The sequence below is a fragment of the Sipha flava genome, unplaced genomic scaffold, assembly GCF_003268045.1.
Source record: "Sipha flava isolate LNK unplaced genomic scaffold, YSA_version1 202_pilon_pilon, whole genome shotgun sequence".
Classification (NCBI taxonomy): Eukaryota; Metazoa; Arthropoda; class Insecta; order Hemiptera; family Aphididae; genus Sipha; species Sipha flava.
In genome coordinates this window covers 588,475-606,363 of record NW_020272797.1, presented here as the reverse complement: position 1 = coordinate 606,363, position 17,889 = coordinate 588,475, and the positions used below count along the sequence as shown (strand labels likewise).

Genomic DNA, 17,889 nt, shown 5'->3' with positions numbered 1-17,889 from the left:
ACATCAAATAGAAATATTAATAATACTTATTATTACAATTGGACAATATTTTACTAATAATTTATCATACTTTTATTATAATTCAGAACAAAGTATAAAATATCAGTACAATATTACTTATTCGTTATATAATTTTCTATTTCATACGAGTATATATTGTTTTCCACGTCAGTTTGATAAAAGTTTTATAGCTATGTTGATACAATCAGACAACAATATATGAACAATGATTGATATTTACGATTAGACGATCAAGATTTCGTGCTTTTCAAGAAACTTTGTGCTTTGAAATTATATATGTATATTCAAGGTTCAAATTGCCCGGGCAACGTGTTCTATACTGCTTGTAACATCTATATATCTATTGTTTAGTTTCTGTATGGGAAAAAACTAGTTTTATTTATTTTTATGCAAACTTTCTCCTAGAAATTTTATAAAATAATATACACTTTTTATTAGATACAATATAAGTAATAATAATTATATGGGTGCCCATATTAAATTATATAGGTAATAAGACATACAATAAATGCATTAAATGAGTCATTTGAAACTCATTTAATTTTTTCTATTGGATATAATTATGACACTGCAGTTAAAAATAATTTCCAATACATTTAAAATAAGTTGTGCAATGTGTATTTGTTTTTTCAAAAAACGATTGCACCCAAATGAAACTTTTACAATTTAATTTAAATAAATATAGTTTTAGTAATATATCAAAATACATACTTTGATGCTCTAAAGCAAGAAGTTTTAGTTGAAAACAAATAATGAATATTACAGTATAATTATCTTATTTTGGTAAGAAATAAGTTAAAACGTAAATAATTAAATATACGTACATATAAATGAAAACATTGCAGTTAAACATTATTCAAATCCTTAATAAACATATGTGTAAGAATTGTTTTAGACGTTTTAAAATTACGATATAAATAACGTTAGATACATTTTTATTTTTTAGTTTTGGTGCATAAAGATGTAGGTGTCGATGTAGGAATGATTAATAGGATCACTTTTTTTTTGTATTCGTTCTTTATATTATATAGTTTGTCGGAGTTTTATACCAAAAAATGATTAAGTAATACATTTTTCAATTTATGTTTATATTTTTTGTTACTCTTATTTTTTTTTATTCTTTATTTAATATATTCAGTTTTGAGATGTCAATAGATATTAAAGGTTCAATACTAACATAAAAGGAATATTTTAATTAACGAAAAATATAATGCTTTTATTAATTATTTTGATGCATAGTATTAGCCCTTAGCAGAATAAAATGGATTCATTTATTGAAAAAAAAAAATAAGTTCATTTTATAAAATCGATATCGTATAGTAATCGAACCGATCGTACGGAATAATTTTTTTCTCATAGGGACCGTACATAAGAGCTCCCTGTATAAAATTTATACCTACATATCCATCCTCTCATGCACAATGTGTTTCGGTGTTGTTTTTATAAGCAATCTTTGATGTATGGATTTCACAATTTTATAGTTCCATTGTACATGCGGTTTTATCAAAACGTGCGGTGTCCTGCAATCATAATCTGGCAACACGTCCACAGTCAGCGTAACTGCGTTATCAGCGTTTATAATGTATTTACAACGCCGTTCTGAGGTTTCTCGAACGGGTTTTTCTCAGCCCGATCTCCCTAACCCCCATCAACCTGCCCCGAGCGATAGTTTTGCATAAAAATACTTCTTTATAATATCATAATAATAAATATAGTATACAATATAGGTTCCATGTCCTTTGCTTCACTTCAAAAATAAATTCCCTTCGTGCCACTCCATTATATTTCGTGACGTTTTTCGCGCGTCAAATCCGAAAATCCCGTAATATTATAATGTATAGTGCAATGGTTTTCCAACTTTTTTTTAAATGTGGCGCACAATTTGCATTTCACAAATTTTCACCGCAAACGTCTTGGCTACGAACGACTTATTTTTCAGACCTTTCTCTTTTTTTTTTTTTTTTTTTTTTTTTTTTTTTTAAAAAAAAGATTAAGTACACGATACTAGAGAATTTTCGTGGCTCAGTTTGAAGAACACTGTTGTAAAATATAGAATTTTATTTAAAGATATTAGTATAATCGTGTACCATTGTATCGGATGGATTACTCACCACGTCGATGAGCTGCGACAGTTTCAGCTTTATTGATACCCGAAGAACGTCGCTGGTGTTCACAACGGGTCGCACGAGTTTGTTGTAGCTGGACAGCAGATCATCGTACAGCCGCTTGGCATCTGGATTGCCAGAAACCATCAATCGAACAATTATCAGTCCGATAAACGCTAATTTTGGCCACATATCTGTAGAAAAAAAATGTAATCATAATTTTTATTTCTTTCGCACAACAGCACACAGACTACAAGTTTTACTTATTCTTGATCAGTCAAAAATGTGATTTCCAATTGATTAATATGTTTAGACGATGAATTATATGGGTCAGAAATTCTGAAGTTACCGAGCTTCCAAATTCATTGGCGCAAGCGTTTCAAACGACAAAATGTTTAACATTCAGCAAATATTGTAAAAGTAGAATAAATGTAACGAAATGCGTGGGATGAAAAAAGTTACTCGGCATCAGATAAATAACAGATAAGAAAATAAATATGACAATTAATGGTAAATATTCAAATTCAATATAATATCAATTTATTTTGTAATATGCATATTTTTGATTTTAATTTATATTTATTCAAAGGAATGATAATCTATTCATACAGTATGCATTACAAGTAATTTTGATAACATAAGTCGTATGATAGGAGAAATTACCTCCTGATGGTAAAAATCCACTGAGAGTATATTACTCGTATTTAACATTTATTTACCCAATAATTATTTATTATTTGAATTTTTACAACATTTATATATTTATATATAAATTGATTAGAACTAGAATGAAAATTAAAAAAATACCAATAAAAGAAAATAATATCTAGATATAGTTTTTTTTTTGTTTTATTCAATATTTTCAATACATTAAATAATTATTTAAATTAGTTATATATATGAACGTGGAGGTTTATATGTAATATATACAGAAGATCATTTATTTTAATGGAATATAATAATGGGAGAAATCTTATATTAGGGGATTTTTATTGAAAATGAGTTTCGCATGAAATTTTTTGTAGTGTAATTTTGCGAGGTCAGTTACTATTTATTTAAGAATCATTCGAGAACAGCTTAATTAGTGATGCACACACTAGTGAGTTCCAGTTATGAAATGCAGAATTATATTTTAAAAATCTTAAATGGGCCGTATGTTTGAAGATATATCTGAAAAACAGATTTTTATGCCATAGGCTAAAATTGTCTAATAATTGTATTTTGTAGACTTACTCGGTGTTTATTAGTATTATTATATTAATATTTGAGGTTTCCTATTATCAATCACACGAGATGAAAAATAACGTGATTCAAAAATGTAAACATTTTTATAAAAATAATGATTTCATAATCTCGTTAACACTAATTTAAAATTTTAACTTAATTTAAACATTTAACAGTATAAATACAAAATTATATATATGTATCATATATTTGTAACTCGTAAGTCTGTTTAAATATATTAGTTGAAATTAGTCGGAACGCAATTTATCAATAGGTATATTAAAAAAAATAAATAAAAATACACATTTATTATAAGAGCTAAAAATATATTGTCAGCAACGATTACGATTTTTAAACTAATAATTTTAGTTGGATTATACAAATAATACCAAAAATGCGTATTCTAATTATGAAAAATAAAATATTTATGTACCTATACTCGGATATAAAAATTAATTTTTTTTTTAAATTCCTTTTTATTACGTTACATTTATGACATACGTACTTTGAAGTCATTGTTTTTTTACTTTTGTAGAGAGGGTGTTTTTAAGTGCATAAAAATCTCAGGTTAAGTAAAATATAGTTAAAAATTGCATAAGTGTCGATAAAATTATACTTATAATGCAACCATCGACATTTTAAACACAAATATTTAGTCGCAACAATTATATTTTTGTTTTAATTTAATCATTATGGTAGGAAAAATACATTTTTATTTTAAACCAATTGTACGTTTTATTATACGTTAAAATCTTACCTAACATGATAATATTATATTTAAATGAAATAATCTTATGAACAAAACGTTTTAAATTGTTCGTCAAACATTGTTGCTCAGTAACGTTGTACAAAGATAATTTTTTGATGTTTTACCGAAATAATGTATACTCACATGTACCGTGGTCGTAAGAGCAAGTGAACGGAGTACACATTTCACTCGTTATTATTAATGTACGTATGTCGTAGAGCCCCACACTTATCACACGTCACGACGATCGTGTTGTTTCCGTTTTAAAATACTCCGGGTTCGATATGATTTGCAAGGAGGAGGGAAATCTTTAAACAATTGAACTCTCTCGTAACTGCCGTCCCGTCATCAAACGCGCGTTTAATCGAAAGCACTTGATCAAACTCGGTAACATGTACCTGCCAGCGATCCTGCATGCGCGAACTTCATTGTCTCAATAACGCATCGCGTTAAACGACACATAATAATATAGAAATTCGTGTGCGCAACGCTTGCTTGGAGTACTCGTTCTCGGATCTGCCAAATTTTATTTTTATTTTTATATTAAAAACCAAATCTGAGATTCTCAACACGGAAAGATGTTGGACACGTCGGTTTAACAATGGCGAACGATCGTCGATTTTTATTCGGTTTAGTAAGCGTTTAACCAAAAGCGTTAAAACGCGTGTTCCCCGCCCACGTAAATATATTACGACATTTCCGCACGCATATTTTACCGCGGTTTTATTGCGAATTATGTTTTATCGCGCATTATGTCTGCACACAAAAATTTAAATTATTTATTTTGCATATAGTTTTATTTTATAACATTTTTTTCATCAGTTTTGAAACGGCTGCAAATCACGTTGAAAATGTCTATTGAAACAGACTTCAATTCGTCGAATTACATCACTTTGTCGTCGGATGTTGTTCGTCGACTTTTAATTTTAAGACTGCGCTTGTGATGTCAAAGGTTGCACAATTCATGATCTCAAACTCGGTTTTCGCTATGGGATTGTTAATAAACGAAAGAAAGAAAACACAATATGTGGAAACCTCTTTCGAGAACCTGGTTTATTTCACACACTCCGTATAATTATTAAATCGGACGAAAAGATCCCAATGTTTTTTGACTTAATTAAACGTCGTTTTGATTTATAATTGGTATTTCGACTTTTCCATTCCCTTTCACTCCTCGGTAGGCGGTTCAGATCTATCTGACTTGATGATGAGATATTATTTAACAGAAATAATTCCCTACACAAAGACCGAGCGTTTTTTAACGCTCTTCTCATCGACCGTTCTCGTTATAATTTTCATTGTTTTTAAAGCTCACGGAAGCTTTGTTCCAAAAACTAAACTTTGGTGCGCGCCATACGTCTACCTATATTTCTATGTTTGAAGTCGGCAATCCGTGACGTTTCTGATTGATACCGTTCACTCTTAAACGTTAAATTTTCAACTAGATTTACGCTGACGCTACTGTTTTATCCGTTTTGATTTGTCGTGACAGACGCGCAAAGTGTTTCGAAAACATTAATTATTTCGAGAGTTTATATAAATAGTGTCACGTGATTAGGGGAATATTTTGGACGTCTGGTCGTCATCCTACCCCATTCTTCTTTGATCTGTGATTTGGTGAAAACGTATTCGTTTACTGTTCACTTTGTCCGGACAAAATTAAAACGCAAATTATTTCACTCACGAAGAAAACCATCCTCGACGATCAAATTAATAATTTTTGCTCGAATGTGAGCTATAACGACTTACGTCAGGATAGTCGAATTTTAACAGTACCTGTATCTACGAGTCAAAAAATATAATTAAAGTTAACATTTTTATGTATATTTATATTTATTAAAAAATTAAATCTTGTAAATAAGTTATTTGGTACCATTACTTTTCATTTGAATGCAGTTATATATTTATTGTTTGTACAAATACATAAATTTAAATATTTTATTAAGCATATACTGTATCATTTTAACTGAACGTGGCCTCTAAAAACGCTTGCGTTAAGGTTAACCAACTTTGGTATATAATATCATGTGGACGATTATATTTTGGAAAAGTCGAATGATCCTGGTCATACTTCCGGTCCAGTACGATGATCATTATAATGAGCGGAAACATATGCTTGTTATGTTTTTGAATCTAATTCCTTGTACACGATTACTGCGGGGAATCTTGTACATAGAATAAAATGTTTTGTTTCGAAATTTAATAAGAACGTAGAATGTTATGTAATATTTGATGACAGTTTTTGTGGTTTTTACTCAGAAGACGATTTGTAAATAATACGATACATATAATGGATATGCACGCGATGTACACAACAACGCGAATACTCTATGAATTGAGTCGAGATTACTTGCAGGTTTTTTTCATAATAATCCAGCCGTTTTAAATCTTTCAAAAATGAAACACGGGAAAAAAATGGGGAAAAAAATGAAATATTAGGGGATAGCGAGAGACGAGCTTTTTGGTAGCATGATGGGCTTTGTCGCCGGGAACAAAAGCTGCGTCGTACTCCTGAAAGCCTATTGTTTCAGCGGCTTCAAACATTTGCTGAAACCTTTTAGTTGACAAAAATGTCCCAGTTTCATCGGCTCTGTAATTAACTTGACCAGAATGTCCCTTATACATAACTATCGCTGCACCACCAGCTGCATAGTGCTGTTATTATAATATTATTTTTTTTTTTTTTAATATTTGCCAATACATTTATATATGGTTTTTATGACATTCAGATAACGCTGCATTGCTCTTAACATCATATTATAAACGTGCAAAGTGAAAACAATCCCAATGTAATCATGAGTACTACAGTGCATGATATAATTTTTTCAAGGAGAAGGCATAATTTTTACTTTTTGTATTTTGTATCAAATGTAAAATGTCATGTGAATACTGGTCTGTACGGCTGAAATTCATTTCACGCACAGTTTTCTAGCATTGAAAAATTAACACATTTCGTGAATATTTTTAGTTGTTATCAAATAACCGCAGACGTGTTTATCATACCATTCAGAACACAAAAATCTTTCGATTCGATATTACCTATGTGTCGAGTTAGTATAAGTTTCCCATTAGAGAAATTCCCATAATTTGTATTAATTGTACACAAACCAAAAATTTAAATAATAGTAGCTAACATTACCCGATCACACCCGGAAGATATATTATACCATTTTAGATAAATGTTATTACTATTTTGAAAAAAAACAAGTCGTAAAAATGAATATCATCTATCATTCTAATGATACTCAATAATTAAACAAAATAAATTATATTTCCTTAGTAACCGAAAAATGACAAATATATAGATTCAGCCCATAGCTCTAAACTTTTTCGCCTATTAAAAATGGCCTTAGTACCCTTAGTACATATATGAATTGTACCTAATTAGTGCATTTCCTCAATATTTCAAATTAATTTGGTTTAATAGTTTTGGCTGTACGCTGATAAGTAAGTGATTGTTGACAGGTAGTTTTAATTTTATATACATAGAAAATAAAATTTCCTCTATTTAAATATTGATAACTTTGCATTATAAGCGTATATATATATATCACTTGAACCAATCATCCTCACGTGAAATAGACATTCTATTTGTGAATATACAAAATGTATTATAACGTATATGATGTATCCGAGTAATAACTTTGGTATATTATGTAAAACAGATGAATTGAATTCAAATTTCATACATCACACTCTACGGAAAGTTAGCGTCAAATGCTTGAAACAAATTGAATGCGTTTAATCTATAAGAAGTGCAGTGCTCACTATTTTTGTTGAATAAATATAATTTATTTCAGATAAACATTAACAAAATGAAACTAAACAAAATTCATTCACAGTATAGTTTAGGTCTCACGTTTGAAAATAAATCAAATATGTCTATTCATATTGTTTGTTGAACTTTTCAGTACAACGCATCATTGTCCCAAATTATAATTAATTAATTTTTGAAGTTGAAATTTATCAGTCAATTATTATTTTTTTCTTACCAAGATTAATGATAGTGTAAACGATGTTTCTTTTTAATATGAATTCATGTAAAATGTAAATTTTAATGAACATTTAAATATTTATAAATAGTTTACGATAAAAATATGCAAAAGGTAGTACATTTTTGAAAAAATTTAATTCCGATCATTTCAATTCCAATATAAACTGTAAATATCTTTGCAGTATCTAAACACCAGCGATAACATCAAAATAATGACTTTTTTTTATAACTACCTTCCAAAGAAATTAATATTAAACAGGTCATCTATTCGAAGTCTAAAAGGTACAAGATAAAATGCTCTTATTTTTATCTAAAATTAATTAAAATTTCATTAAAGATTTTTAAAATGTATTTGGTTCGATGATTCAATACGATACTACAAAAAAACCTATGTAATAAAAAATATTTTACTAAACCTTCAGTGCACATCTCTTTGTGAGTGTTTTATTGCTGAATAATACTGATGTATTTTTAATTTCACCAGTATTACGTTTTAAATATTAGTTTTTTATTTTTTTGGTTCACTACTCTGAATACATTTTTACGTGAAAGGTTAAGTAAAAACTATACAGGATTAAAAACACCATACAAACTTTAAACATTATATTATATTATTCAGTGTTAATAACAATTGTAGTTTGACGAATTTCACATATTTATAAATATTTTTTTAAATATACATGTCTTACTCATAAAACATATGCTAATACTACAATATTCTCGAAAATATATATTGTTCAATAAATATATGCAATTATGAAGAGCAAATAATTTTCGTTGAATTATTAATTTTTTAAAATTCTTTTAGATTGTTTTCAAATTAGTATACAAGGAAAGATAAAAAGTGGTGATTTATAACATAAATTATAATGTTAACATGTTTTTCATTATGAATATGAAATTGTATAAATTAAATTATAGATATTTGTTTCTAACTGCAGTACATAAATCATTTTATCGATTTATACAATAGTATACATGAATTATTACGATTGTTTATTATGTTTCAAAACTTTCAAAACTAAGTTAACAATTGCATAAAAATGAGTTAGTTGGGTACATTATTAAATCGTTAAAAAGTTTATATATTTTTATAATTATTTAAATTCAACTCTGTAATTAATAATTGCATTTTAATGGCATTCATAGAAATTATAGTTGTTGAGTGTGCAGTAGTTTGTCAACCCTAAATTAACCCGCTGTTGAATTGTTTTAGACTGTAAATACATTTCACTGAACAAACTCGTCATCGGATAATACAGCCGGGTCGTATATTATAGTACAAACTAATATTGAATGTTGATGATTGCAAAATACGATGCTAATAATTATTAGCGAAATACGATTCGGCACGGGTTGTATTACGTATTTTATAAAATTAGAAAATTGGAAACACCGACGTGACGATATTTCCATAAATCTACGAAAAGTTGTAACGATAACTCACGGGATGTGAAGTGGTTTCTATTTCGATGCTACTTTGTGTTTATGTCGAATACGATTTCTTCTTACACTTATAAAAAAAAAGAAAAAGAGAAAAAAATTGAAAACAACCGTCATGGTGCACAAACTACAGTGGTAAAGTTTCAAACAAAAGTTATTCAAAAACATAAATAACAAATATGAAAAAGTATATCTGGATCAATCAAGGTTGTCGAGGATACATATATTCACTGCACATTTAGCAACAGAAAAGTTTGCGGTGAAAAGGAAGTAGAGATACGGCTTGAATAAAACGAATGACCGACGAAAACCAAAGTAAATTAAATTGTTAAAAAATTATATCAAAATCACTCAACGTCCAGAGACGTATAACTTTTTGTACACAAAACGGAATCCCTTAAAAAAAGTCCTTTCTTAATCAAATAATAATTCAATGAATAATAACAATGTATAAAGCAAGTGAAACATAATGTGGATTTTTTCAAGACACCGTTATCGCTTAGTCAACATAAGCTGCATACGTATCGTAAACAATTTGTTGAATACATACTGCACGTCCCAGGCGAAACAATGGATTCAATCACTTATTTTCTAGAAATTGTCGGGAATGTACATTTGCCACTGTCATGTTATCTCAATTATATTATCATTAGAATTTAGGGGTTGCGTTTATTGTTATGATATTTTTCTATAGGTAATCCAGTGCTCGTTAAGTCATATTTTTTCTGTAAACTGTTTCTTCGTAAATAATTAATTTCCGAATCTGTATAGGTAAACGTAAGTTTATTAGTTCAATAATACATGTATAGCTATGATTGTATATTTTCAAGTTCTCTTTTGGTATATTTTTGGTGTAGAAAATTTGTTTTATTTCGAATGTACACCGTTAAAAAATCGTTGCTGTATCATATTTGTTCCATCTCAATTACAATAATTATATTCGGTATTTTCATGTTACGAATCGAATAACAGTTGCAGTCTAGTTCTATAGTGCTGGTATTTTGTTGGATTCATTTATTTCTTTAAATAAGTTATTCATCATGTTTTTATACATACAGCGCGTGGTAAATTTTTAGTTGTTTATTAGTTGTTTTCCGATTCATGAATATTAAAGATCGTTAAAAAATGTGAAAATTATGATTACATTCTTTGTTAAATTATTTATGCAGATTTATTAGTGATTTTAATTATACTGTTTATTTTATCTCAATCTTCTTAATCTTTTTAATATTATACTAAGCTCAAACTTATATACTCTTCAAAACAAGCTTTACGATTAAAGATGAGTTGCATCCATGTATCTCGTGTATTTATACTTATCAGTATATAAATGTACGTTGTTTTGCTAGATAAAATTATTATAATTATTATGAATATACAATTACAATTGATGATATTTTTAACATTTGTTTTCTCTTAATTTCATTTTCTATGCAAATATGACATATCGTACACGTATACGTACACATAAATCAAACGATATGTGAATAAAATCATTCTACTGTAGATTAATATACTTGCAGATATAATGCGAATATAATATTTGGAGAATACGGAAAAATGAACTATTGACTTTTCTATTCACCGAGTTATTTTACCGATACCTATTGGAAAATGTATTATTTGAGAATTTCGGTAAATTTATAAATCTTCAAATTGTCTTGTACTTAAAATCTCGAGAAGACGGTGCAAGCATATTTATATGTATTTTTGTGTGCATTAACATCCTAAACGTATTATTCAATATAATCAGCGACTACCGTAAACTTTCCGTCCGCCATCGTCCCATCGGTTTAATTCAAATGAGATTATGACGTTGAAAAATAAAGTTTTAAATGTATACTACACGGAGGTATGATTTTCGTATTCGCTTCCTTTTCAAGGTGACTAATACCGTCTTAACGTGTTGTCGACGACCAGTATTTATCCACGTGAACGGTCGCAGAAGCGTTTGTATTGAACATTTTGTCAATCAACAAACGAGGTTTAGGCGAACAGTAGGTTTCAGTCCTGTGCACCCGAATAATGTTTACATCTAATGATCGATTCAAAAAAGTCTTGTTAAATGTGTTATTTCTTTTTTCGATTCGCGGGATGCGGAACGGGCCCCGGAGCACATAACGAAAATAAAAATGAAACTGAGGGTTTAAATGGTGTCCTTCCAAAACACGGCTGTTGACGGCCGAAATTTATCGGCTAAACGTGCCGGCCGTGCACACCCCAAATCCGTTGCTCACCTCGTCCCACCCCCCGATCCAAGGTCGCTCTCAGTCACCTCATGACCAATAGCGGCTCATAGTAAATATTCTGGGAGGACTTAAATTATTTAACATAAACTCCATACAACATACAAGAATAGAAGAATTTAGTATTGACAGCAAAGGGCCTAAATGGTCTGTAACGCTAAAAAAAAAAAACTCCATACAACAACGAATAAGAAAAACCTTTTTATTGGAAAATTAATTATACTTAATACTTAATTTAATATTTAGTTAATATTTTTAACATAATTTTATAATAAATTTTTTTATAAACAGCGCGAAGTTCGACCGAACGTCAGAACGTCCATTTCGCATTGTTACGGCGTTACGTTGCGTTCGCATACGTTGGACACGTGTAATATAATTCAAACGGTTTTCTGTCGCCGGAACGATTCCGCGTGTGCTCGTTACCACACCGATATCGTATCGATACTTGCAGCGTGTACCAGTGTATCGGTTTCAATAAAACATCAAGGGGGGGGGGGGAATGTTTAAAATTTGTTGCCTCCTACCATAATTGCATGCATCAAATAAATAATACGATTTGTTTACGATTCCATTATAAATGACACAACTATCATTTTCATTTCATAGTTTAAACAGTTTAATCTTATTGGAATATAAAATTTAGTAAAAAGCCCATAGATTTCGCTACTATCTGAAAAACCCAATCAAACCCGACTAACTTAACCTTATTAATTCTAGTTGTAGATGTGTATTTTTCGATAACGTGTATTCGTCTACTGTTATTAGTTTAATGTTTCATTTAAAAAAAAAAAAAAACTAAAAAAATGTTTAAATAAAAAAAAAAAGAGTTTGAACATATATCATGAAAATAATACGACATAAAAAACATAGCAGTTTACATAGAAAAAAATCCAAGGTGTGGGGGGACGATTACCCCCTTCGCCACCCCTAAAAACCGCCACTGGCATGTACCATGTGTCGAGGGTCGAAATTGGTGAAATCGGTGGTGGAGAAGAGATAATCCCCGCAGGCCTGAAATTTTTGAGGGGTACCAGAAATTAGGGACTACAAATTATAAAAATTAAACATAATTAATGATGAGAATTTAATGAACACTGCAGAAAAAATTAAGATTTACCCCCCGGGCCCGGGTTTCTCTCTTCATGGCCATGCCTATCGTACATACAGTTCTTATGAGATATCGGTTGTAACTTTAACGTTATCACAGTTTCTCCCTTCCCTATCGTGCTCATCCGTTCTGCGTCGTAATGATTGAGCAAAGGTGTCCGTTATAGTATTAGGAGTTTCGTTTTTACTTTATTCCACTATTGCAGTAGTACCACGTGTAGCCGAGCTTTGATCAACGCTTCGTAGGAGCGACACCTGAAGGAATCCTAATCCACTATAGCTTTTTTTTTTTTTTATAAATATTTCGAGGTGGAAGTTTTACCCCCGTGCGAGTTTTTCTCCATTGTTCCAATAATTATTTTATTTTATTTAAATAAAAACATATTTATTTTCACGATCAATAGTGTTGGTTTTTTTTTTTTTTTACTCTAATTTAATAAACATCCTTTACGGTCTGGTTTTTAAGTTTGGGCTATACATTGGAAACCATCTACGGGTTGTCATAAAGCGGTACTCTATTCAAGATATTAAACATAAAAAGTGCGACATGTCAAAACTATTTTTCTCATATGATACAAAAAACAATTAAAAAATATTATTATTATTAAAAATAATTGGTTTATAAAATGTTGTAATGATAACGTCTGAAATCGTTGTAAGATAGATTTTGTTGGTAGGCCGCTATACTCAGAAAATGTTGATACGGAAACAAATCGACGGATTGTTTACTTTAGGAAAAAGGCGATTGGTGAGATTGGCGATCGGAAAAGCGGGGACGCAAGTTTAACTGCACCAATAATACTGTGAATCAGTTTATCGGTCAAATTGGTGTGAATTGATGTGGCAAAGTTCGTTATGACAATATACTGATACAGAACTTTCGGGAAGTGTTCATAAACTGACGTACGGACATATTGAATTTTAGTACTGTCGTTAGTCGAAATAGCATCGAAAAGTATACCATTGAATGCTTAAAGTTTAGAAAAAAAATTAATATTGACCGTTCTAGTTCGTAATATATTGCGCCGCATTAATATTTAATTAATTACTCATTACGTACACAATGGATATGCGATCATTTTTTACGAAACAGGTAAAAATGTTATTTAATTAGTATTAGAAGGTCTACATACTGTACCAACTCGTTGTATCCAACGTTTTAGGAGACAGCATGTTTCATGTAAAATGTTTCTTTTTACACAATTAATTCTATACAATTTAACATACATGGTATGTATGTATATATACTCGTATACTACGTGGAATAATACCAAAGTATGATATAAAGATCGCGAATAAATGAAAGAAATGAAAAACAAACAAAAAAATAAAAAATAAAAACGCTTAGAGTATACGATCCGCATAATATTCTAACGATCTTAATGATCGTTGTTATATATGCCTCCGAGATAATTTGGCGCGGTGTAATTATTTTTATTGTAAAAGTTTGACAGTAAAACTATGATAATGACACAATCTTTTGATCAAACTTTATTCGATACTGGTTTTCGGAAACGTATTTCGCCGTGGATCAGGGTAATGAAAAGTTGGATAAACTTCATGCGCGCGTCGCGTCATTAGGAATCCACGACCGCGACGACTAAAGACTGTGGAGAAGGACACGCTGGATGGTCTGAAATGCAGCGCCACCGACGCGTTTACCAAATAAAAAATTATTTGGGCTAAGGAATAAAGGACCGAGTTAATTGGGTTTTTCATACGGTAATTTCATTTCCGCCAGGATTTTAAGGCATCCCTGAAAGAACGATAAACGACGATTTTACAGTACTTTCGCAAGAGATAGTGTTCTACGGCTTACGTGAACCTAAGCAAATATGACAGAACAAAGTGTTTTCGATTCGAATACGGTGAACGTTACGTTGCCTGCGACTTTGTCTTCGTAACGCCAAATGAATGAATAGCAGAAGATCGTTAAACGGTTTTGGTTCGCGCACGAAATCGTGTCCGGTTAACGTTTTCCGGAGGGAGAGAGTAAGACGAAAACGGAGAAAAAAACGAATAGCTCCTAAATCTTCTCGAGTACGATTACCACAAAAAGAATCGTCGAGAACGTCGCAGTAGAACGACCTTATCCGGTCCTCCGACCGGTCCCTTCGCACACCAGTCGCCCACGAGAACTCGGTACTGCAGCTGTGGCCGGGGAAATTCACGCACGCACGCGTACCGTCGAAAGGTATCAATTTCTCATGCGTTGGCATCCGTCCACCGCCGGTCCCCCGTGTGCACCGCTGTCCAACGTTCTCCTCCTCTGACCACGAACCCGCCCTAAAGTCTCTTCAATTAGTCTTATCGGATCACGACGAGCGGATCGGATCCGTTCGACCGTCGCCAATACACGTCGGTCCTGGTACTGTGGGATGGGGGGGGGGGGGGGGGCCCCGCGGGGGGGCGGGGGGCGCGGCCGCGGCGCCGGGGGGCCACTGTGGCGGACCGCAAGGTTTCCTTTTTGTTGGGGGGGGGGCGCTGCGGGCGGCCGTTGGAAATGTACCAACGGCGCGTGAAATACTTTCGTCCGGGGCATTGGGAGTCGACGAGCCGGGGGAATCGAAAACGGTCGATCGAGTAGAACTATTTGCTCACACGTAACGCAATATCAGTTTCAAGTTATGTTGTACGATTTCATGTCTTACGTGTGAACCTTCGCACACCGGTCTCGGCCGAAGGACCATATGCTGGACGGAGGTTATTGCAAAGAGAATAAAAGTTACGGCTCGAACCCGTTTACCGACGTCCCGGTACCGATACGGTCGTGGTAGAGCGGAACGATATCTGTTCGTAACAATGAACTATTTACTAAGTGTGGCTAACAGAAGGGGAAAGGAATGCGAATCGAGAGAAAAACAAATACAAACGAATAACGCTGTGTTGTCGCCGCCCCCGTAAATAACACTTTTTGCCGTCGAAGCCGGTCGGGATAAAAACACGACTATTATATTACAACACGTACCCGAATTAATTATTGATCGTCGCAAGAAAAAAAAATAGATATTATTGTATATTGTACGCTTTATATAACTGGGCTCGATTTGATGTGATGCGTACGAACGAGAGAATAATCTGTTAATGGTTATATGTCGCCGGACAACATTTATTTTTTTTATCGAGTTTATACGTATTATTTTCACGTTACAACTCTCAAATTATACCTATCGAATGAACTTAGCCAACCAATTTCCTTGTTTGGTAATCGACCCTTTATTTTTTGCGTTCTTTTGAACTCCTGTTTTGCGATAATATAAGTACTGTTAGCCAATGTCTCCCTCTCTAGATCCAAGCACACCAAAACGAACATTGTTTCATTTCAATCCACTATATTGTTCTAATACATTGTATATAGTTATACCTAGTAAGAATCGAACATTTTGAATAACCATTACATCTCCCCGAATGTTATTAGTAGGTAGTTTTTACGATTATTGAACAAATAATTTATTTTATAACGGTTCTATTAATATTTCTATATTAAATTATATAATTAAATTATATTAAATTATAAATAATTAAATTAAATTATAATAATTAAATTATATAAAATCAAAGTTAATATTAAAAATAAGTCACACTCGTCTACACACAGATAAACGTATTCGTAGTCACAAGTACGTCTCACACACAACACGATTGCGAGTAAAATGCACAGTTTTCCTAAAAACGATTTGGTGTAGTAAATGCATAGTACATTTTGAATGAATAATTTAATAAGAACAGAATCGATTGATACTAAAAAATGTTGTCACAGAAATTTTGCATTTTACTGGTTTGTACTTTTCACTCCGAATACTGTAACGTCCAACTTGACGTCTTGGACAAAATGTTGGTATGCTCCGAAATTATTATTACCCTGTGATAAGACATATCTATGTCAATAAGCTAAAATATAAATATTCGGTTTACAAATTAAGATATTTCATTTATTCGAGTTGCTGCACATAAAAAGCTTACATAAGTTACCAAAGTTTTTTCAAATTTATTATGGATCTATAGTTTGAATTACGTTTCGTGAGCATTTCTAGTTTGTTCATTCCGTTCGACAAAAACGACAACGTTTTACCAACGACCATAACATTACCAATATAGTGTTCTATTCTGTATTTATATTGATGTTGACCGATATCTGGATTACGATTAAGTAGTTCAAGGTAGGACCGGGAGTAAGATTACCGCGCCAAAGTGCCAACCGCTGTGTTCAAAACACGCGAAAGCAGCTATAATTGAAAGGCCACAATCAAGATACGCTTAATGAACAAGAAACGGTCACCATGTGTTTGAGATTTAATTTAAAAAACTCTTTAAAGCTTTGATTTATTATTCAAAACAGGTTGCTCGATTCGATATGATTATACTGAATGTTTCAAGTTTGAAAAATGTTGATGACATGACAATTATTGACCGTCTCTGGTAGTCGACAGTATATAATTAAACGTTACAGATAAAAGTTGAGTGAGAATAAAGTGTTTATTCAAGTAACTCGAATAACGCTTTCTTCGAGTACAATACATTCACTTGGTTAGTGACGAGTAAAAAAAAAAGAAAACCAAACGGTTAGTTTTTATTGTTTAACAAAAATTGAAGTACCTGAAACAGTAAATATTTATTTTTATTTACTTTTTTTGACTGTTTTATATTATTTCGGACAAGTAAATACAATAATTGACGAAGTGCTGAAAAAAAAAAAAAAATACAAGATTTCTGTGGTACATAACTACATTTATGGTTGACCTGTAATGGGACGAGGATGTGAAAATAAAATATTTTATTTTTTTCACACTTCCAAATGACATGATTACCTTGGTAAAATTGTTGTCCAACTAAAATTTAAAATAATTACAGATTGTCTGGGTATTGCAAGAAATTCAACAAACGTATTTCAACACAAAAATTATAAAACTCAATGGAAATAATATATAACGCAGATTTATACTGACCAGGTGTTTGCGGATATAAAATATAACGATTATACAACAGACATAAAATATA

The 17,889-nt window shown here is 31.4% G+C and overlaps 1 protein-coding gene across 4 annotated transcripts in view; it reads right to left on the bottom strand.

The window, feature by feature from the left end:
- LOC112682388 (acetylcholine receptor subunit alpha-like) overlaps nt 1-17,889 on the bottom strand; it is a 276,407-nt gene that overhangs the window by 239,585 nt on the left and 18,933 nt on the right. For all 4 annotated transcript variants that reach the window (XR_003148507.1, XM_025552968.1, XM_025552970.1 and 1 more), the window contains exon 2: nt 2,133-2,320. Coding sequence is in view for 3 of the 4 variants with exons in the window: in XM_025552968.1 (XP_025408753.1) it covers nt 2,133-2,318 (186 nt within the window). In the remaining variant the exon portion in view is untranslated. The remainder of the gene's footprint in view (nt 1-2,132; nt 2,321-17,889) is intronic.